General features: G+C 49.4%; 3 protein-coding genes and 2 pseudogenes across 3 annotated transcripts; 3 read left to right on the top strand and 2 right to left on the bottom strand.

The window, feature by feature from the left end:
• Positions 1–1,463: 1,463 nt before the first annotated feature.
• LOC117854553 (uncharacterized) lies at positions 1,464–2,579 on the bottom strand. The gene has a single exon (XM_034736778.2). The coding sequence runs from the start codon at positions 2,517–2,519 to the stop codon at positions 1,470–1,472; it is 1,050 nt and encodes a 349-aa protein (XP_034592669.2). The 5' UTR covers positions 2,520–2,579; the 3' UTR covers positions 1,464–1,469.
• A 2,391-nt stretch (positions 2,580–4,970) lies between these two features.
• LOC117854986 (uncharacterized) lies at positions 4,971–5,807 on the bottom strand. The gene has a single exon (XM_034737256.2). It carries the CDS (start codon positions 5,772–5,774, stop codon positions 4,971–4,973), a length of 804 nt encoding a protein of 267 aa, XP_034593147.1. The 5' UTR covers positions 5,775–5,807.
• A 7,834-nt stretch (positions 5,808–13,641) lies between these two features.
• LOC117856324 (1-aminocyclopropane-1-carboxylate oxidase homolog 1) lies at positions 13,642–15,595 on the top strand. Its single transcript, XM_034738713.1, has 3 exons — positions 13,642–13,963; positions 14,083–15,212; positions 15,338–15,595. Exons 1-3 carry the CDS (start codon positions 13,642–13,644, stop codon positions 15,593–15,595), a joined length of 1,710 nt encoding a protein of 569 aa, XP_034594604.1.
• Positions 15,596–16,663: 1,068 nt separating this feature from the next.
• LOC117856323 (probable sucrose-phosphate synthase 5) lies at positions 16,664–20,629 on the top strand (annotated as a pseudogene).
• Positions 20,630–21,182: 553 nt separating this feature from the next.
• Positions 21,183–22,427, top strand: LOC140222837 (uncharacterized; annotated as a pseudogene).
• The last annotated feature ends 1,294 nt before the right edge of the window (positions 22,428–23,721 follow it).

Raw genomic sequence — 23,721 nt, 5'->3', positions numbered from 1 at the left:
TTGACTACTAAACCAGAGTAAGCAGTACTTTTGGATCAACCATTGGAGACCTTGGTAGTGCCAAGATAAAACTGAAAAGGTCAAACGACTATATTTGCATTACAGCATTGGTTTATGATAACAGCTACTGATAAGCACCTCACTGTGAATATTCATTCAGTGTTAACCAAGGAATCTTGTGACTTCGTCACCTAAATCTGAGTGGACTTCTGAAGACAATTCAGCTCCTGCAAGAACAACAATATTCTCTGTTTTCAGGACTAATGGGTCGCAATATAATACATTCAGAACAACAAATATGAAATATGCAGAAGAAAAACATTTGACTGAATTGCAAGTCATTCTTAACAGAATATTCCGTGCAAATTTGCATGCTACGCATGTTGTTGACATCCACACAAACTAGCAAGAAAATAAAAATATGAATAGCATGAGCTTTTTACTTTTGAATAATCAATCTTAACATACATGCGTGTTATTCATTATATAGCACATATCATTTACTGTGCTGTCAAAGTTTTCTAATACTAGAGCGAAATGTATGGCTAACCACTAATTGCAAGGTAATCAGAACTCTGCACTAAAAATATGACAATTCAGGTTAATGTGGACTTTGTAATCCTGAACACATTGAACAGAAAAATGAGCCTATTATGCCCCCATTAACTTTTGTAACAAGATCAGCAAGGTAAAATATGAAATAGTCATTGACATCTATCAAGCAAAAGTACCACTCACTAATGCACTAGGATACAACTTTTCAATGAATCACATTACAACCACCTCTGCAATTCTCAGACAAAATTGATGTGGCCTTTCCCTGGACCTCAATTATATACAGGAGTTGCATGTTTTCTTTCTATCTATTACAAGGGAAATACGATTGTTCCTGCACACAGCAGAATGCATTTCAAACAACTTACTGAATTCAGTTCCTAATGCAACCACACGAAATTGTTGCACTGCTCTCCTTAACAGGTAGTAAACTCCACCCAACTAAAGTTTCTTGCTGTTGCTCAAAAACAACACATAGGTGTCATGTTTTACATGGACGAATTGAATGAATACAGCTGCAATGGCAAAGCTAGATAGAGTTGCTTTATTTTTCACAAAAAAAGATAGAGTTGCTTTATTAGTCAAAATGCTTGGAATCAACAACTGCAAACTCTTTGGCATAAAAACATGTAGAGCCCACCAACTTATTCATCACCTAAATGGACACTATATCAACATATTCAAATTTATCAGATTGATTTTACTTCAAACAAGCTCAACGAATCAACGATCATGGCATGGAGGAATTCACCGATTCACACGAGCAATAAAAGTTATTACTGAGTTAGCAACACATCAAACACTGCAGAAAACTGCAGGAACCTACGATTGGCTGCATCCAATAGCATGACATGACTGAATCAAGGTATCTGAGTGAAATTATCGAGTATCATCTCACCTAGGCTAGGCGGTAGCTACGTTGGGGTGGCGCCCTGAGATCCCTCCAGTGGTGCTGACCCATCATCTCTGCGTAACTTCCTCGCCACGATGCCCCGCAAGAATGCGATCAACGCCAACACCTCGAGCCTCTCCGACAGATCGCCGTGCTTAAAAATGGACCACATCGACATCTCCACCAGGCCTAGCGTGCTGACCAGGGCCAGCTCCTTCGAGCCCGCCACGGCGCGCGGCGCGGAGCCGAGCGTGGAGACAAGGACGGCCTCCACGAACGGCATCTTGTGCTCGAAGCGGGAGAGGTCGGGCACGGCGGCGTCGCGGAGCCACCGGGCCCCGTCCTGGTGCCGGCCTAGCACGTGGCAGAGCGCGGCGGCGTAGAGGCGCGCGGTGGTGTTGCCGGAGTGCTCCGCGGCGAGGCGCGCCATGGCGTCGAGCGCGTCCTCGAGGCGGCCGTCGCGCGCGTCGAGGAGGGCCACTTGGATCCGGGCCGGCACCACCTGCCCCGCCGCGGCGTCGCCGTGGCACTCCGACTCCGCGGACAGGATCTGCGCGTTGAGGAAGTCGCGGCCCTGGCGGAGCGTCCCGGGGTAGAAGGGCGCGCAGCGCAGGGCACCCGCGAGGAGCGCCTGGGTGGCGTCGACGAGGAAGGAGGCTGGTGTAAGCATCGCGTTGAGCTCGCGGAGGCCCGGGTGCGCGCGGACGAGGGCGAGGTGGCCGGTGGCCTCGGCGGGGCCGACGGGCGTCGTCGGAGAAGAGGAGGGAGAGGCCGAGAGCGGGAGGGGCGAGGAGGGGCTACACGAGACGGCCGAGAAGAGGCTCCCGGCCGCTGCGGCGGCGACGGCGGCGGGGCGGAGGAAGTGCGACATGGCCGGAGCAAGAGCAGGCGAAGAGGTTTGTGTTGTCGCTATGTGCGTGCTCGTGGCTTTTGATTCTCCTGGGTGGGGCCGGAGCTGAGCGGAGTTGGGGGACGACTTGCGTGTGCGCGCACCACCTAGGACGGGTGCCTGACGCCTGAAGCCAAGTGAGCAACGGAACAGAACAAGAACGATTTTTATGCCGCTCGACATGTTCAATCGGCAATTAGGCTGAGCTAGCTTGCTAGACTTTGATGATTGAGTTTCATAATATATGGTTGCTCGATCACGAAAATAAATTAATCTAGTAGTGGCGTAGCTCAATTGATTAGATTTCTTATGGCCAATATATCTACTGTGTTCAAATCTGCGACTCTGATGATGTACTCATAGCTAAGTAAGGTTGTAACTTTATCAATATTAAGATTTGTCAACACAAACCTTTATTGTGTTTTTTTAATTTTTTTAAAAAAACTACTAAATATGTTTATTTCTATCTCACTTAGAAGAAACAAGGATGAACTTGATAATTTGAGAAAACATCTGAATTTTGAGGAACTGATGATTTTTAGAGGAGGTACGAGCTGGCACAGGCTCCACCTATACCTGTCGATTTTTCAAAACTTGCACTATGCAATGCACATCTGGTTAAATAATCCATCAGAGCATCTCAGCAGTCCCTCTATCCAAAGTTTAGAGGAAAGTAAAAAAACACATTTTAGCAGGTCCTCAACTTGTTGTGGTCTCCAAAAATCCCCCTTCACCCTTCTTTCCTAGGGATCTCTAGGGAACCCTCTATTCATAAGGGTTATTGCTGGAGTTGGTGGTATTTTTGTGGTCCTCGAAAAATAGAGAACCCTATTTGACCTTTCTAGAGTTGGTGGTATTTTTGTGACCTCGAAAAATAGAGAATCCCATTTGACCTTTAGGAACTTTGATTTAAAGACTATTGCTAGAGTTGCTCTTCCTTACCGGCTGGTTTCTAATTTTATTTTATCTCGCCTACATTTCCTAAAGCACCATTACGACACTGATCTATATTGTGTTGCTAAAGTTTCAAAACTTGGCATTTTCTAAAAACTTTTGGGAAAAACTAGTAAACTACTATTGTCACTTGCATGTGGCAAATGACGAGGTACGCAGCGTTGGATAAAACTGAAACCAATTAGCATTGTCACTGGAGCGACCTATAATCGTAGGAGCAGTATGTAATCAGAACTCAGAAGTAACATTTCAAACGTTGCCACCAATGCTTGCTGAACATTATATTTCAGAGAAACGAAAAGCATACTCATGCTGCTGCTCCCTTTCAAGCATATCACCACCAATAACATGTAGGATATGTAAGTGTGATCTCTAATAACCGATGCAGTTCTGAAATGAACAGACATGTGAAGCTGTAACCTAGCTTCTGCCAACAAAACCCGAAGTAGAATTAACATTGCTGCTTCCTATACAGATCTAGAACCTCATCAAACCAATGCCACGAACATGACCTTCAAATTAGCTCGACCAAGCACTTCTGGAAACACAAGAACTGTTCCAATGTCAAGTTGTCAACACATCTGCATAAAAAATGGCATGGGTTTAATCATCTGCTACAGCAAAATATTTGTGATATGCTGCAAAATTCTTAAAAGTAAATAGCCATTATGGGCTTATGGCCATGCATGTTTTTCTTGTTTGGCATAATATTCCTTCTTCGTTGTGAGCAACATATGACAGACTGCCTTAGAAAATAAGCAAATATCATGCAATCTCAGGCTTTCAGCTCACTTCAACCAAAAGATCATAGAAAGTTGCTCATTAATCTGAAAAGGTAAAGACTAAAGAGTTATCCAACTACAGTTCACAAACAGGAAAACATCTACTTGTCCAGATCTATAATTTTCTGAAAATTCGTTTTCATATTATTTCTCCAGTCATAAATGCATTTCTGTTAAATGATTCTCCTTAAGTTTGTAAAAGACGTGACGTGTCGATTTGTAACATTTGTCAAGTTAAGTATTTCATTATATGTGATACAACACCAAATCTGACCCTTGTACATTTAAAACGACACTAGTACGTAGCACATTAACTAATAAACATTGACCCAATGCTGTGATCAAGTGAAGAGCAAATACATATATTATTAACCAAACGGATCAATATATACATGGCACAGATCAATATATTGTTCAAGCTTAACCTCTGTTATTCAATTTACTGGAACTTGCTTATGTGATCAATATATTCAGACAGCACCTAAAATACTGATCCAAGAAATTGAAGAAATAACCAAACACGTTGCATTAAGACATTAACTAGCCTACTGGACAGCATGCATTACTCACACTGAAGAAATAAAATATTCTGCTGGAACACATTAGTAGATTATTTCTCATATTTCAGTTTACTGGCCGCAATGTATTGATAAACGAAGGAGGAAAGGTAGATTACACGGATTAACAGATCGGCATTGGTGTATAAACTATAAAGTAAACACAGATTAACAGATCCGTGCATTGCCTCAATTGTGTTTTTCAGTTTTCTGGACCTTGCTGATGAATTGATCCAAGTAATAATTGAAGAAACAACACAACTTCATAGCTAGCCTACAAGCAATTCATTCTCCACATGAACGATGTATCCGACCTGAAAGTGACACGAGTAGCTCACCAATTAAGAAACCGGAGCTGCCTCAGCACCACTGCCGGCGGAGTCCCCTTCCGCCTTCCTGACGAGGAGCCACACCTTGGCCTGCAGGTACACGCGCAGCGCTAGGAGCTGAAGCCTTTCTACGGCGGGCAGCGTCTTGTCCTGCAGCGCAGCGACCAGCCCCTTGTCCACCGCGCCGCGGGCCGCGGGGATAAGGAGCCACCTCTCATGCGGGTCGGTGACGTTGTACACGCCGCCCAGCGCCGCCGCTACCACCAGCTCGCGGATGAGCTCGCTCGTCTCAGGGGACTCGAGTCCCGGTAGGTCGGAGCCGTCGATCTCGGTGGGGACGAGGCGGCGGTAGGAGGCGCTCCACCGCGCGACCTCGTCCATCCGCCCGGCGAGGAGAGAGAGATGGTACGCAAGGGCGCGGGGGCGGCGGTCGAACGGGCTGTCGCGGGCGGCCTCCGCGTAGAGCCGCAGGGACTCGTCCGTGCGCCCGTCGCGCGCGGCGAGGAGCGCGAGGAGGAGGCGGAGGTCCGCGGCTGCGGCGGGGTCACCGCCCTCGGCGCGGTCGACTTCGGAGACCGCGAGGTCGTGCTCGGCGCGGGCGCGGACGTCGCGGAGGTGCGCGCCGGAGAGCGAGTGGGCGCCGTGCAGGGCGGCCTGGAGCCCCTGGGTGGAGTCCATGAGGACGCGCTTGACGGACGGGGTGAAGGGAGAGAGGGGCCACGGCGGCGTCCACTTGGACACGGCGTGCAGGGACCCCGCCGTTGCGGCGGCAAGGCCGAGTGCGGCGGCGCGGAGAAGGACGCGGCGGCCGGCCATGGGCGAAGGGAGGGAGAGATGGATGCGTGTCGTGGGCAAATGAATGGCCTCCACGTCTTCCTAAGAGCACGGAAATGCTAGTAGGCTAGTAGCAGCCCAGAGGCCCAGCCAGACTCAACGGCCAACGTGACATGTCCGTTCCAGTGCATGCACGGCGAAATCGGTCCTGTGAATGGAATTCTTGGTCCAGAGGGCAAAATGGCTAAACATAAGCAAAGTTACTTTTAGTAACTATAAGTGGGGAAACAAAAATTGGTATGACGATGTTTTTCCTGCTCGATGAATATGATGTACTTTCGATATAAATATGATTCTGGTTTGAATTATATTATCTCTACAACATGTACTGTAATGCTTCGGGTCGTGCGTCCGACGCGAGTGCGAGTCGTTGGACAGTTCTACCATGGACCCAGCTGCCCTGCCTGCCCACACATTCACACCTGCGGCTAATTATTTTCAAGCGAGTGACCTCTCTCCCATCCACAAGACTACTCAAAACCATGCGTTCTTATCCATTCAGCAGGTTTCTTCCCATCCTCTTCGAAAGTATCACCATGGAGGTATGGAGGTCATAACAGTCCACCTCCCTAGCTCCCTTCCCCTCTTCCTCCTTGATGTGCCAAGTTAAGGTCCAGCAACTCCGCAGCCTATCCATGGCCGGCTGATCGCCCCATCGCCTGCGGCGGGCGGCGGGAGATCCGAGGTGGTGGCGCGCAAGGCCGATAGAGGGAAAAGCTAACAGTGGGAGATCTAGCGCGGCGCGCGAGGCCGGCGGCGGGAACTCCGGGGTGGCGAGCCCCGCACGAGCGGCGGCGTGCGAGGCCGGTGGCGCACGAGGCGAACTTTGCGCTCTCGACTCCATATTGCATTAGGTACCCCATGATGTTGCAGTAGATTTTTTTGGATGTTGCAAAACGTTATAGATGTGTGCTGTATAAATATTGCAACAGTTGGATTTTGATGTTTCATATGTTGATGTTTCATGTTGCAACTTTTGTGTTTTAGTGTTTCACCATGCTCAAGCTCAACCTATCATATGGTTGAGAAATGTTGCGCGTTCGATGTTGTGGAGGAAATTTCTTTCCTTTAGAATACGATATTTACATTGCACTATATTTTTCACATATTTTTTCAATGTTGCAATCTTATGTTTTCGATGTTACGAATATTTATGTTGGATGTTTCAACGGAGCGTCCGATGGGTAATTCCTAGCAGCTCCGCAACATGTAATGAAATGTTGTCTGGAAATGTGCTGAAATTGGATATAGGGAAATAATAGATGATCATGTTGCTGAAATTCTTAGATAAATGCATGTGGTATTGTACGGTTAATTTAGTCAAATGCACGTGGAAAGTGTTTACCACAAGCAGTTGACTTAGGTACAAGGTATTCACTCAGTCCCAAATTATAAGTTGTTTTGGGTTTTTAGATTCAATGTAGTTTTTCTATATACCTAGATATATACTATGTCTAGACACATAGAAAAACTATGTATATAGATAAGTTAAAATGACTTAGATTGAGTAGTAGAAAATCACATTAAGTATATACAGTGTTTGGTAGGACTTAAGCTCCTGTGAAAATAGCTCCAGCTGTTGCTTTTCTGGTGAAACAGCTTCTCCGATATAAAATGTTTAGCAAAATAGCTTATATGTTTCTCATGAATAGATTAAAAATGTCAAATGTCCAACATTTTCATGTTTTCTCTTCATTTATAATGCAACTTCAAAAAGATTAACAAATAACTAGTGCACCAAATAAGCGTTTTGCATCCTATATCGCTCAGCCAGTAGCACCATTGGAGCAACTCCAAGAGTTTCCCAAAAAATTCTTCCCCAAAATTATGTATTGGGGGCTCTTTCAAAAAAAAATTCCCCCAAAAATATGTCAACTCACAGCAGATCGTTAATAACTAGTCCCCAATATTTCAAAACAAGCCAACCTTCTTTGACTTTTGCTCACATTTACTGCATCCCGACCGGCCAATCATAATATACAGTAAATTTTAAGAAATGTTTGAAGCCAAAAGAAAAGCTGGATCTTTTCGTGCTCATCTCACTCACAAGTTCTTGATTTCCTCCCAATGTTATCTGCAGGTACTACTACAGATGCACCTATAAGGACAACATGAACTGCCTGGCAATGAAGCAGGTGTAGCGCCATTGTACGCCTTCCTCCCACTCTCCCCCTCCGAGTTCCAGCTCCAGACCTCCTGGGGAAAAGCCGTCTCCATCTGCTTCGACTCGTTGTCCGGGCCGGCGGCGCAAGAACCACCGTCCGTGGCAGCAGCGGCAGCTTGCCATCCAAAAGCGTCGTGGTGCGGGGAGGCACGCCCCGGAGATCAGCAACCCACCCGTGCTTCGGCGTTCGGAGACGTACCCGTTGGGCGCGGGCGCCGTGGAGTAGAAGGCGGCGTCCTGCAGCACCGAGTGCCACGACGCGTTCGCGGCTAGCGCGGGCGCGGTGCCGAAGGAAGTGGTAGATGCAGGCAGATTTGGGTCCATCAGGTGCACGTGCCAGGCGATTGGGGAAGGACCGGACTCCCGCATATATACGGGGCGGAGAAGGTGTTTTTAGCGTCCGCACATTTTTACGGATGTTGGAGGTAAGTTTTGTTTCTTTTTTCCCCTAAATAAGATTTTAGAGCAATTTTAAGGAAGATTTTGGAGGTGGCCCAATATGTAGCGCAAGGCCCATCAAAGCATCGTCGGTCGTCACCATCATCATCACTTCATCAGTCCCTGCCTTATCCATCCAGGCAACAGGAACAAATCATCGTCTCTTCCCTCGCCCCGCCAGGTCACGCAGCTACGCCCGCAGGCCCGCTGAGCTATGAGCCCGTGGATCGCCGGAGAGGATTCATCACCGCCAACGCTGTGTGTTTATGAGTGTGTGTGTGTGTGAGAGAGCGCGTCTCAAGGCCGCGGTAGCAATTTTGCTGTAAATACTGCGAAGTGACGGGGACAGTTCGATGATGTTTAATGTGGGTCTGAGAAGGAGCCACATGGAGAAATGAGAACGGCTTCATAGTGGCTTCATGCAAGGAGCCGGTCCAAAAGCTAAGAGATTTGTGTGTGAAAATTGTTTTTCATGGAGGATTTTTTATAAATTGCACCCATAGTAAAGAACTATGCTTGTGGGTGCAAAATAATTCAAGAACTTGTAATCTAATTAATTCGATGCAAAAACTTTTCACTCCAAATCCCACCACATCGTGTATTTGTCCTCGGTGGATCGTGAGGTGGCAGGGAAACATGCCTTGGGCTCAGCTCGGCTCGTTGGTTTGACAAATTGGCACGATCTGTAACAGCTCATTCAGAGAAACAAACCTAACCTGCACATGTTCCCGGCAAGGAAGAAAGGCTCATGGTCGAGTGTTACACATGCACTGCTCGCACAGGCTACAAGCTAACGAGGCAAGGCTTTTATACTGTCATAGAGTAACGGTGTAACGCTTCCACCATGGAAGAGACATAGGAGTCGTAAGAACAAAACACGAGAGCAGAATATTAGGGCTAAGATCAGAGGAAAACTAACTGTATTCAGGAGGATCGGCGTTGGGTCGTCGAGACATCGACGATGAGGCTCCATCTATCGTCGGCTGCTCTTGCAATCCCTGATGTGGAGGGGCCCACCGTATTTTTTACTGTTTTGTGCATCCTGCAAACCCTCCATGAAATCCCATTATTTAGGTACCACACCGAGCCATGCTTCCAACAAGCCGACCTGAGCCCGAGCAATGTTTCCGACAAGCCGATCACGATCTAGCCTGCCACCTCACAATCCATTGTGGATAAATATGGGACGTGGCTGGATTTGAACCGATACGCACCAAAGTGATAAATTCTTGTATCGGATTAATCAGATTATAAGTTCCTGGATCAATTTGTAGGCACCTGCATAGTTCTTATACTACGGATGCAATTTACTCATTTTTCTTACGCCTGTTGAAATCACCCATACATGCTTTGAATCATATGCTGGTTACTAAGCGTGTGTTTGGTTTACTGAATCAATACGTACATGCACGACACCATCCCGGATGAGCGGCCGTCCGCGTGTTTGATTTCCTGCATCGAACCAGATTATCCAGAATACATTCATCTAGGCTACAGGAATATGCCGTCCAGATGCTGAACCGTCTCGTGCGTCCAAAACTCCCGAACCACGCCGTCCAGGACGGGCCGAGCGCGGTCGAGAGGAGAACGGTGCTGCCCTTTTGCCGAATCGTCGTCGCCATTCAGGTTCAGGTTCAGGCAATCAAACATGAAGGTGTACCAACTCATGCAATTGCATATACAGCCAACCAAATAAAATAATTGTATCATTTAATTCAGAATCATTCCATCCAGGTGAACTATCTCATACATGATCAATTTGGTTCACTTATCCAAACACATCCTAAATGTCTTTGGAAAATGGATTATCACCTACTTGTACAAAATCATTTTTCTAGTAGTGTCCTCTACGTGCCAGCAGCGGAGACTCTCCCTATATAAGCAAATAAAAACACTGGAGGTAAAAACCTACATTTCACTATATTGTGTTATAGGAGTCCGAGAGAATTTCAAGTAGAAAAATAGATATCATACGAACATGTAGACATGTTTAATGATAAAAATTAAAATACTTTTCGGTGCTAAGCAAGGGTAGACTGCTAATTAGTTCCTGGTGTGCGCTGGGATGTGAATATATTTAGGGGTACATGTATGTGAGCGTCTGACTAGTACTGAAATGCCGCAAAGAGCAAGCTAATGAATCCGAGAAATATCACTGTGAGCCATTTATTAGAAATTTGAGAAATCATTGGTTATCTTCATGGTCGCCCCTTTAAACCCTTGCGACCAGATATTAAATAAAAAATAAAAAAAGTTATTTGCAAGCAAAAGCCAAATGATGAACTAAAACTGTCTAGCCAATCGTTTCAATTTGACGAATTAATCAAACAATTATTGGAAGGTTAGATAAATCAACCTAATTGATTAAAATGTACCTAGCTGTATTCGAAACTGCTGGTACACACATCCACGCTATGTATTGTTACAACTTGGGTAAAATTTCGTTGCACGTCCTTTGTCACAGCTATATAGTGGCATTCAAAAGCCATCGAAACACACACCGATAAGTTAATTCTATGATGAACCGCGGATCCTGATCCCGCTCTGTATATTCGGTAGATTTGGAAATTAAAGTCTCTATAATTTTGTTTAAGGAAACGTTCCATCCTAGTAAATGCACGGATGCACCTGGTGTCCGGTAATCGCGCGAATTCTGTTAGGGCATGTACAACCCACAGACAGTTTGTCGTCTGTATGATGATGTCACATCATATAAAGACACCTAAATAGACAGCGCGTACAACCTCTTGTCTATTTGGTTGTCTGTTAAGTCTTTAATGACCGCATGTAGCCACGATCAATCGTAAATAAGACTTGTGTATACTATTGTGTTGCTTGTTGAAAAAAAGTAAGATCAAGCATAAAAAAGTAAGATCAAGCATACATAAGATGATCGTAGTTACACTATCTTTTTGAAACATGAATAATATTAATGTAATAGAACAAAATCCGAGAGTAAGCCTCTACGACGGCGTGCCCGATGTCCTGCATATGTACACAGCAGTTATTCTTCAGTCCATGTTCAGAGTTACATCATTTTAGACATATCGAACATCTTCCACATTGTTCAGAATCCACAGCTGATGGGATGCCAAACTTACCATGTTGTACTGGACCTTTAGAACATCTATAAAGGTTGGAGGCAGGTTGGGGAATCTGGATTTCAGAAGCTGCACAAGAGTGTCGACTCTTTCGATGCGCACCGACATCTTGTCAAGTTCTGACGAACTATCCTTCATGAAGTTCCAGGAATGCCGTCCTGGGGACTTCTTGCTCTTTTCCTCTAAAATCCTTTGGTTCCATGCAAACACTGCACCCTCCAACCGGTTTATAGTCTCGAGCACACTATGCTCAGTTTTCAAACTGAGAGAAACAAAGATTTCCTCTATAGGAATATACTCCGTGGTTATAGCTTGATACAAATCTTCGCCCAAGCTAGCTCTCCCTGACTGCAAAGATCAAAAAAATATTTACAGTGTTATCAGAATCTCAATTCAACCACTGTTGAATCATTGTTGAACTACTAAAAGAGACTTCAGTCATATATCAGAAATCCAATGGGGTTTAAAGGTCAACCAAAATTTGCTATAGCCTACAAAATAGTCAATATCAGGACAGTCAGGAAGTTTATCTCACCAATCATCACAAATTAAGCATCAATATTGAAATTCCAAAACATACTACTTTTCCTGAACTTGCATGCCAACAAAATCAGCAAGTGCTGCGGAAACCATCAAGCTTACAGCCAGTACAAGAGTGATGAACGGGGCCAGCGGGCCACTGAACGCCGGCGAGGCGCTGAAGTCGCTTCCGGCTTCGCTGAACATGAGGCTGTGCCCGTACGGTAGCGGCCTGTCCGGCAGCTCCGGTACGTCCATGTCCCCCTCCAGCATCCTCAACGCGTCGCCGATGGTCGGCCGGAGCGCCACCATCACGTGCGCGCACAAGATCCTCACGAGCACGAACTTCTCCATGACCCCGCTCCGGGGGCTCCCGAAGTCCGCCACGCGCGCGCATCTCGCCGTAATGCAGGTCCTTGTCCCTGTAGATGAAGTCCTCGAGTGCGCCGTTGGGCATGAAGTCGTAGACGAGGAACCTCTGCTTCCCTTCCTCGATGTCGTCGGTGGCGATGCAGCAGCCGCGGAGTGGCACTAGGTTCCGGTCCGGGTCCGGGTCCAGCATCTTCTTGACGGCGACCACGGACCCATCCGCCAGCACGCCGCGGTAGACGGCCCCGAACCCGCCGCAGCCGACGAGGTTGCGCTCCGCGAAGCCATTGGTGGCCTTGGCGAGCTCTGCGAAGGTCAAGCCGGCCAGATCCACCTGCGGCAAATCGAGGAGCGATGACCCGGATCTGCAGGTGAGCGGAGATTCAAGCTGCCGCAGCTTCCTTTCCCCGGCTCCGATCCATTTTTCCGCCACCGCTTTGTTCTTCAGTTGCATCGGTGGAGGATTTGGTGCAATCTCTGCTGTGAAATAGAGTGGGAAGCAGCCGATCACTCCGCACCAAAGCGCGCTCGTCACAGCGGATCCGCCAGCACCGTCGTCGAGAGGAGACGATGCATACAACACATGTTTTACCGTTGGTTTCCTCTTGGAGCACGAGCGCTCGCCGTCGCCTCACGAGGCGACGAGGGCACCGTCTCCTCACCATACGAGGGTGTTTTGTGAAAAAGTGGCAGGACGCAGACGGCACTCGACAACCCGTTGTACGTGCCCTTAGGATTCGGAGTCAGAGATATGTCCGTCGATATCCAGCGACCGCACACGCATCGAATCGGAAGACCAATAGCAACGTAACCTAGTACAACTGTCTGTGAACTATACTATGTCACATACAAATATCTAAAAAGACAGCTTGTACAGTGAGTCATCTGTTTAACTGTCTGCAAGCTATTTAATCTATTCATAGAGTTGGTAATCAAGTATACATTTGACCTTTGTAGCTATTTTGGTACTTAAATGAGAGCATACTATGTACCACAAGCAGTGCATACTATATACGAACCTTGTGCCTTGTGCTTGAATTTCTAATAAAGTACTTTGAGCAAAGATCAAACAAGCTTTTCAATCATATAGAGTTGCATACTAAGTTTGGAGGAGATCAAATAAAATGGAAAACTAAATGAAAAGATCATAGTGCCCTCAAAATCTTATTTCTTTACCGTGCCCTGGGAGGCCGTGACTCTCGCCCGTCTCTCTCGCATCCTCCATCTCACCCGTCTCTTGCATCCTCTCTTCTCTCTCATGGCTCTCGGCGGGATCCAGCAGGGAGGGGTGCGGGCGAGCTTAGCGCGATGGGCGCGCAACACCACCATCGCGGGGTGCTCCGGGGAGAACTGGTACGTGCGGGCGGAGCAACATCATACGGTGCTCGTCGCCGACGCTGGCCATGGTGTTTCGGCAGCATCTGGTGAGTGGGGCAGGGGATTTGGCATGCGCGGAATCGATTTTACTACCATCCTCGTTGATTTCTCGCGCGCCGCAGCTGATCCGGAGGAGCCATCATTGGCTGGCAACAAGTCGTACAACAACAACTGCACTGGCTATTTGTTCTCGGAGAGCACGAGTCCGTGCCGTCGCCTCATGAGGCGACGGCCTCCTTCTCTCTCATCATTAAATAACCGTACACGTCGGATTTCTTTACTTCCATGGCTCCGTTTGTCTCGCCGTTGTACTTGGCCTTAGCCGACAAGGGGATGGCCTCTGTCGGCCACGCTGACGAGGAGGCCGCGCTGGCCGTGCACAACTGTACAAGTTCCACGACTCCGGAAGCGGCGCCCGCGGCCACGTCGAGTCCGACGGTGACACCCCGTAAAACAAGGCGTGAAGACGTGGGACTTCGCTCGCCCCGTGATGGGTCCACCAGCGATCTACGCTGTAAGAGAAGACGTGATGAAGACGAGGAAACTAGTCCGCCCCGCGATCGATCCAGCGACCGCGAGCGCATCTCATCGGAAGACCAACGTAACGCTGGTTTACAAGGGATGGCGCCCTCCGTCGCAGACCACGACGCGCTGGCCGTGTTCGAGTTCCACGAGTCCCGCGGCGGCGTCCGCGGCCTCGTCGAGTCCGGCGTCACAACTGTGCCGCCACTGTTCCTGGCGCCCGTCGCGCCGGTGTCCTCGGCGGCCGGGAACTTCTCCATCCCGTCCGTCGACCTCTCCCTCCCGCGCCCGCACGCCGCCGCGCTCGTCCGCGCCGCCGCGCGCTCGTGCGGCATCTTCCAGGTCACCAACCACGGCGTCCCGGCCGGCACCGTCGAGTCCGCGCTCTCCGAGGTCAGGGCCTTCAACGAGCAGCCCTTCGCGGCGCGGTCGCCGCTCTACTCCGTCACGCCCATCGGGGCCGTCACCTACGCCACCATACCTATCCCGCGGCCCAGGGATGTCCAGCCCGCCGCAACCACTCCGCCCCTCATGTCATGGCGCGACTCGCTCATCGTCCGCTTCGATCACCACCCGGGAGGTCCCGACCTCCGCATCCTCCCTCCAGCGTGCCAGGAGTCCCTGCTGGAGTACCATCGGTCGGTGACGAGGCTCGGGAAGGAGATCGCCGGCCTGCTGTCGGAGGGGCTCGGCGTCGAGGCCGAGCGGCTGGAGCCGGTTGAAGGGCACCTGATGCAGTGCCACTACCACCCGCCGTGCCCTGAACCGGAGCGGGTTTTGGGCAGCCGTGAGCACACCGACGCAAGTTTGTTCACGGTGCTCGCACAGGACGGGGTCGGCGGGCTACAGGAGCGGCTCGACGACGGCGAGTGGGTGGACGTGGCGCCCGCGGCCGGTGCAGTTTTAGTCAACATCGGGGACGTGCTAAAGGTACATATGAGTTTGTGTTCATCGTCTATATGTAGTTTCTGCATTAATTATATCATCCTCGATAAAGTCCAAAATTAAATTTGCATCCTTCGTGAAGCTAACCTACACAATGATCTAATTTGCAGGTTGTTTCGAATGACGCATACGAAAGCGTGGAGCACAGGGTGGTGATCAAGTCCGCGAACGAGCCCAGGGTCTCCATTGCCCTCTTCTTCAACCCTGCCAATCATGGCGAGTCTGATTACTTCGGTCCTCTCCCGGCGCTGGTGACGCCAGAAAAGCCTGCGCAGTACCGGAGTTTAACCTGGCGGGAGATGCTGAATAACAGAATGGAATTGGGGCACGCCAAGCCATCGTCACTTGACCACTTCAAGGTCACTTGAATTGATTGTCGAGATTACTACTGGTGGTTAAGTTAGCAACGAGCACTCGTTCATCAATTTGCTGAGAAACTATTTATCCTGCTGATTGTTAGCTTTGGAACGGAATGGATCATTAGCTTAGTTGGATATGTTTGATGACCATGAGAATCCGTTGTTTTATGGGGCAATTTTGTTCCTACCCCACTATTTGTGACTGTAACTGTGACTTTACTTCTATTGAAACTTTATAAATTTGCCCCTGGGTTTTCAAATTAAATATTGAATTTGCCCCTATTCTGTTAGGTGCACTTAATAACAGTGTCAATTTAGGTGTAAAAATACAATTATACCCATGCGGAATTTTCACCCCTTTTTTGGGGGGAATTTTGTGATTTTTACCCCTATTTTGGCATCGAGTATTTAGCCAGTATTTTAACAAAATTTCAAAAGAATTTTGATAACAAACTAGATGGAATTTACATATATTCAAATAAGACCAAACTTTGACAACTTTTGATTCTATACGTAGCCTAAATGAACATGTGGCCAGAATTATTTGAGTCCTAGGTTTTCTAAGGTTGCATTCTGATTTCGCCCAAAAGGAAAATATATAATTGCACTCGTCACCACTAACCATAAAACCTAATTGTCACCACATATAAATTATTATCAATAATCTTGCACAGTAACTACAAAGCGGCTACTCCTCTACTGCTTAATTTTTAATACTAATTAATATGGAAAATTATAGAAATAACATTCAAATGGACCAAAAAAAATAGAAATATACCTACACCCTCTACTGAGAAGAAGAAAACAAATTATTGTCCGCCCAGATGATCAATGAAAAAACACGAATTTTCATCCAACTACTATACATTGTGTTTGTGTTGGGTGTGAATATTAATAATCTTATAAATTATATATTCATGTATATAGTGTAAACGATGTATAAATCTTAGAAATTATGTATTAATTAAAGTATTAGTCGGTAGTTGGAGTTCATAACCGTTTTAGCTTTATATGAGATGATCTATGAGACCCGTAGCAATAATGTTGCTACCCTCGTGCCCTTTCCGAAGGTAGCGCATGTGGTGTGTTGTGGACCTCCTCACGCGGCAGATCTCCCTGGTCCCAGCTCGGACGTCGACTGGACCTACGGTGAACCCGTCGAGAAGATCACACGCCCCTCCGACGCAGAGGATGGCAGCGCAGCGTCGGAGCGGCGGAGCCTACATCGTGCGGCTGCCATGCGGGCCCCACAAGGAGTCCCTGCGGCCGCATGTCCCCGAGTTCGTGGACGCGCACGCGCTCGGTGACCAGCTCGCGGGCGGCGGCGGCGGCAGCACTGCAATGCCGGTGTGGCCATACGTGATCCACGGGCGGACGCGGCGGAGGTGGCGGCGCACCTAACGATTGTCCATGGTCGGATTGACGGGCCGCTGGGGCCGAACAAACTGGAGCAGCTGCTCAAGCTCTGGGCCAGATGCCGCGCGCCGAGGTCCAGGGCACGTACCGGATCGCGCGCCGGATCGAGGCCGAGGAGACGGGGCTGGACACCACGGATGTGGTGGTCACCCGCACCAAGTAGGAGATCGAGGAGCAGTGGGGCCTCGACGACAGCTTCGATTTCATGGTGGAGCGGAAGCTCCCGGTGCGCCGCCGCAGGGGCGTCAGCTGCCTCCGCCGCTACACGCCGCGCATGGTGGTCATCCCGTCCGGCATGGACTTCAGCAACGTCGACATGCAGGACCTCGCCGATGGCGACGGCGACCTGCAGCTGCAGATGCTGAATTGCTGATGAGCAACGGAAAGGCCAAGAAGCCACTGTCTCCCATCTTGTCAGAGGTAATGCTGCTGTTGTGCTGCTGATTCAGGCTTTGCTGTGAAATTCAGCTTGGAACAGAGCAGCGGGTATCATCCTGGTGCTGTCGCGGCTCAAGGGCTACGGAGAGAGCCGCCGCCTCCGAAAGCTCACGAACCTGACGCTGATGGGGAACAGGGAAGACATCGAGGCAGTGGCAGATGCAGGAATTTAAGATTGGGTGTACATAAAAATTTGCAAACCAAGCATACGAAAGATATCTCTAAATAACGAATCCTGGCCTGGGTCATTCTGCGGGTGGCTAACGGGTCCACGTTGCCCATTAGCGAACGAGCCGTTAGATCCGCCCATCTCGCAATATGGACCGTCCGATTGCGGGTCGATTCGAGTTCCCGCCCATTAAACCATACACCCGCGCGCTCGCATCAAATTTGTTGGCTGAGTGCCTATATAATTAAATGAATATGCTTCATCAAATTCCAGATTCATAGGATATGAACTAATTGCATCGAACATGAGTTTGAACTACAAATCCATTGCTATTGCCCAATTTGCATTTCAGATGAACCTTTGGTGCTCCTGAATTTGCTGTGGTGGTAGACGGTGCCTGCTACACCGGCGTGGTCTCCTCCTCTGCGCCTACTGCGGCATCGGCAGCCACTGTCCCCATGGCCACCGGCACGCGGCCTGCGCCTCCGCATCTGTGCCTTCAGCCGGCGCTGCTTGCGTTGCATCTGCGCTCAATGTGGCAGCCATGCCGTCGTCGCCGTCCGCGACAGGCATGGCCCTTTGGCCAACAGCGAGCGGCAGCCCACGGTCGTCGCCCGGCGGCTCGAATCCCCGCCTGCGAACAAGGATTCAAGGTACAATCCAACGCGAATCGGCAAGACTCCAAACCCTAGCTTCAGTTGGAGGAAGATGAAGAGAAAAATCGATCTCGATCTGTTCTGCTGCTACCCGAGAAACTCACAAAGAGCAACGAGAGAGAGAGAGAGAGAGCAGCAGGGTTCTGCTGGGCCTGCGGGAGTGCAGGTGCTGTTTTGGGCCAGCCCAACACGGTTGAGGAAACAGCAGGCTGGTTTGCTTGTTTGGGCTCCAATATGCACAGTTTGGCCTATTTCTTCTATACATGTATGTATATATATAGTACATGGTATTTTTCTTGCAAAATTATTGGGTGTACATATCCATGTCCAATACTGCGTCCGCCCTGCATCGAGGAGATGTCCGGTAGCGCCGCCACGGTGCAGACTGCCGTGCTCAAGCTCAACGATCACTGCGACATCTACGGCCAGTGGCCTACCCCAAGCACCACAAGCAGATCGACGTGCACATACACCCACTTGTCGCCAAGAATGTACGCCGTTTTTTGAAAGTAAAAAAAACACACACACACAACCATTTCAGAATACAGTCAAATCTTTTTCTTTAATTTTCTTGATCGTTTTGGAGATTAATTAATTTCTTGACCGTTTGCAGCGAGTGTTCATCTGCTCTTGTGGAGCCATTCGGCCTCACCCTGACAGAGGTAAAAATCTCTTAACCTCACCCTGACAGAGGTAAAAATCTCTTGACATGTTCAATTTCAGGGTCAGAAATTTCATTTGACTATTTTTTAGATGAAATTTGTTTTGATCTGGTTGTGGCACTGTCAATATAGGCAGGCCACCAAGAACGCCGGCCGGCGGACATCATCAAGGCGCTGCACAACGGGCTGCTGGTGGACCCGCACGACGCAGCGGCGATGACCCACGCGCTGAGGCCTGCTGGCCGACATGGCGCGGTACGGTGCCGCGGTGGCTTGAATGCCGGCGCAACGGCCTCCGCAACATCCATCTCTTCTCCTGGCTGCAGCACTGGCACTGCCGCCTCTACCCGTCCCACGTCGCCGCCAACTGCGAGTCTGCGACCATCCGGCGCCGCACCAGCTGCTCCGTGTCCCTGCCAGCCCGCGCCGCAGCCGCCGACGAGTCTCTCTCGGACTCGTTCCGCCGGTGCCGTTCCACGGACCGGCCGGCCATCTCAGCCAGGGCGATTGCTTGGCTTCGCACCGGGCCGGCGGCAGAGCCTCCTCGTCCTCGCCGCAGACTCCTACAACGGCAGCGACGGCAAGATGGCACCGACCAGCTGAGGAAAGCTGTCGACATGGCACCACCGCCGGCGGCGGCTCCGGTACGTGCTGTCGACCGGCATGATCATCCCGACGGCCGCGGACCCGCTCAGGCCTTGCGGCACCGACCCGGCCGCCTTCGACGCCCTGATCTGCAGCAGCGGCGCGGAGCTCTGCTACCCGTGGATGGAGCTCTCTGCGGACGAGGAGTACAGAGTACTGCGGGCACGTGTCGCTCCGGTGGCCCGAGGAGCACGTGAGGTGGTGAGGGCTGCCGTGCCCAGGCTCGGGAAGGCCAAGGTGAGGGTTGTTTCTTGTTGGACATCTCGTTTCATCTCCTTTTCCATGGCGACGGCCGACGGCCAATTTACTGCTGATTCTGCAGGCGAAGAAGGTCGATTCGATCGACCCGGCAGTCACTGCGGTTCAGCGGATCCGGTGCAAGCTCGTGTACACGCGCGCGTGCACTCGCCTCAACGTGATCCCGCCGGTGCCATCGGCATCGCGGCCGCGCGCGCTCAGGTGACAACTGACATCTCGCATCAGGCTGAGACACGCGTTGCTTCAACGCTGCCAACTTGCCATGGCCATTTCTGAATTCTGAGCATCTGCTGCTCTGTCTACAGGTACCTGTCAATACAGCGGGGCACCTACCTGTCCAAGGTGGCCGTGCAGCCGTGCTCGTCGGCAAGAAGGGCGACACGAACCGCGAGCTGCTGCTCGCCGTCCTGCACAACACGCTGGTACTTCCGGGCTTAGATAACCACGGCAGCGAGGAGCTGCTCCGCGACGAAGACGGGTTCTTGACGGAGGACGTCGTCGCCAAGGGATCTAAACATCGCAGAAATCAGTTAGATCGCAGAAATCAGTTATATATCTTAGTACTCCCTCCGTCCTAAATTAATATTCATTTTGACTTTTTAAAGATACGTAGTTTTCGTTATGCACCTAGATATGTATTATATCCAGATATATAGCAAAAGTTACGTAGCTAAAAAAATCAAAACGAATTCAGATTAGAATGATTATCATTCTAGTTCATCATGACAAATGTAACCTTGAATTGCAATTTGCAGCGCACACAACGTAACCTGGAAAATATCTTGTGTTATACCGATAATTCTGTAGTACACAATTTGTGTGGCTTTGCAACTCGCAAATTTTACATTACGCCTCACATGGAAATTTCAAACACTGATACAATTACAAATTGGTGTGGCAAATATCAAAACATGAACATTATATTTAAATCATCACCTTCTGAATGTGATAACTGATAAGTAGATCCATTTCCATCAAAAGAAAAAAAAAACTAATTCCACGTCGTGCATACACGCAAATATGTGACATGGGCCAAGTTACTGTCCCTCCACGGTCAGGGTCCAAGCTTGCGCATGGTCAGAGTCCAAACCCAAATAACTACGGCCCAACCCAACAATACTTCCACGGCCAGAGCCAGCGACAACACGTCAACACAGGCTGTCTTCTTCCTCTCTTCCGCCGGCTTCTCCACCAGAACAAAAGGGAGGGGATTCGAATCCCTCAGGCCTCAGCGCACGCGCAACGCCCTCCCCCTTTCCACCGCCTCCTCTTCTTCTTCCACCAGCCTACTCTCGGCAGCAGCAACTCCACCTCCATCCTCACCCTCCGGTTCCCACCCATCCTGCGAACCCATGGCTGCGCCCCCGCCTCCGCAGGCCCTGTCCATGGAGGAACTCCCCGAGGAAACCCAGCGCCTGATCCTGAGGCACATCCCGTGCAGCGTCGACCACGGCCGCATGTCCCTCGTGTGCCGCGCGTGGCGTAACATGATTCGCCGGCAGCGGAACCAGCTGGTGGGGCAACTGCTCCCGCAGCGGCGGCTGCTCCCGTGGCTCCTCCTTCGCGCGCCCTTCCCCGTCGGGAGCACCCGCGTCGCCTGCGTCCTCAGCGGCTGCCGTGTCCACCACTTCCTCAACATCACCCCGCCCGAGGCGCGCTGCTTCGGCTCGCACGACGGCGCCTGGCTCCTCCTCGACACCCGCGAGCTGCGCCCCCACAAGGCCCTCAACATCCGCACCGGCAACGTCTGCGACCTCCCGCGAAAGCTCCGGCGCCGGACCGATCCATACGTCCACAGAATGGTCATCCACGTCGCCGCGCTCTCATCCTCGCCGGAACACACGAACTACGTTGGCGCCGCCATCGTCACATCCTGGCGGAACCCAGCCCCTGGCGTCGTAGCCGCCCTGCCGCCACGCCGTCGCTGCGTCGCGCTCTGGCGCAAGAATTGGCGGTGGGTCTTTGATTTCGTGCCACCAGGCGATGGCGACGTTGCATTGGATGTTGAGGACGTCCTCTACCTCTACAGTGGAGCCTTCGCTTTCGTCACCCAGGGCGAACATCTCCGCCTGTGCAAGCCATTCCGGCTTCAAGAGAACATGCTGACAACAAACTGGGAGACGCTCCGGTTCCGTCCCCGTGGACGCCTCCACGACCAGTACGTCCGCGCTCGCTACCTCGTCGTGTCCCGCGAGGAGCTTCTCATGGTCGTGAGGTTCACGCCTCATCCTAATCAGCCGACGTCCAAGTTCAAGGTGTTCCGGGGGATCGAACGGAACATTGCTGACGCCGACGCCAACTTCCCCGTCGATCTGTACCCCTTCGAATGGAGCGAGCTGGACACGCTGGGTGACTAGACTCTGTTCGTCGGGCATGGCTGCTCCAGATCCTACAAGGCGGATGAGTACCTCCAGGGAGGCATCTACTTCTTGGATGATGGAAAGTTCTATGACGATGCGGTGATCTTTGGCAATGGCAATGTGAATCACTACCCCTGCAGCGACAACGGGATGTGGTCAGAAGGCGGCCATGTCCAGCGCTGCTTCCCGAGGCCAGACCCATCGGACCAATCTGCTCCAGTTTGGCTTCTCCCTTGAGGCAGCAACAGGTGTTTCAGCTTTCCTATGATCCCTAAGTGGATTTGCTTGAGATCATGTTAGGTGGCGTGTTGAGGTAGTTTCTGATTGCAATGTTCAGAGCAGGTAATCAATGATTGCGGTATTCAGAGTGAAGTAGTTTCTGATTGCAATGTTCAGAGTGAGGTAGCTTCTGGTTGCAGTATTCAAAGTGAGGTAGTTGTTGATTGCAATATGCAGAATTGCAGAGTCAGATAGTCGTCGAAATCGCAATGTACTGCTTCAATTGCTGAACCTGCATACTACCATGCATTTCCAATTTTCCAGTGCCTTGTAGTTTCCACTTTCCATTCGGTTTTGTTAACTGAATGCAAAACAGAAAGTAGCTCGGATTTTCATTATTTCAGCTTGGATGTGTTTGCTAGTGCTCTGTTTTTTCCTTATTTCAATACAGCATGGAATTGGAGTTGCATTGAAGATGAACTAGTGTGATATGGTACTTAACACATTACAGTCATAATGTGATGATTGCTCATCATCCTAGTATAATGCTATGGCGTGGTCCATACACCGAAGCTATGAAAGCTTCCTTTTAATGGGAATAAATATTTGTGAGATCATTTAGCAAGCCTCCTTTTCTTATACCTCTTCTCACTACTCTATGTGTTTTTTATGTTTTGTTTGTTGGTTTTCATGGACTTATGCAGAAGATGTGCATGGAATTGGAAATGTGACTATTTCATAATCTTAAGCTCTTGCAGTACCCAAACTCATTGTTTGTCTCTATGTTTGTCTAAAGTTTGTGTTAGCCTTAAAGTTATGAGCCTGAATGTGGATTTCACATTTACTAAATGATGGCTCACTTATTGTTCATCCTTCCATGCCCTGATAAATTAGCATTTGAAATTCTCTGCTTTTCTAGTGAGGAAATCAGCCTTTCACATAACTTGCAATGTATGTCATCTTTGGATAATGGACGTTTTTTTAATAATAATTCGGTATCTAGCTATCTGCATAATTTTCTAGTTCATTATGACTGTTCAGTGACATGGTATTGCCATTTGAAATACACGTATTTTTTATTGCTGAGAACAGTGATTTGTCATAAACTCATGATATGTTGATTTTTTATGAGTCCGGGTAAATTACCTGAACTTTTGTCTTTCTGATCAGATCCCAGATGCCCCCATAGTATCATGATTGCTGATTCCTCTAGCACAATGCTATTAGTATTATCTGAACTTTATCTGCCACAAGATAGTGTACTTTCAGTTTCTGGAATCTTCTTTTAATATTGGATTTCATAAAGTCGAAT

Source organism: Setaria viridis, chromosome 5, assembly GCF_005286985.2.
Source record: "Setaria viridis chromosome 5, Setaria_viridis_v4.0, whole genome shotgun sequence".
NCBI lineage: Eukaryota > Viridiplantae > Streptophyta > Magnoliopsida > Poales > Poaceae > Setaria > Setaria viridis.
Note: the sequence above shows the minus strand (reverse complement) of the source record. Positions and strands in the feature narration are given on the sequence as shown.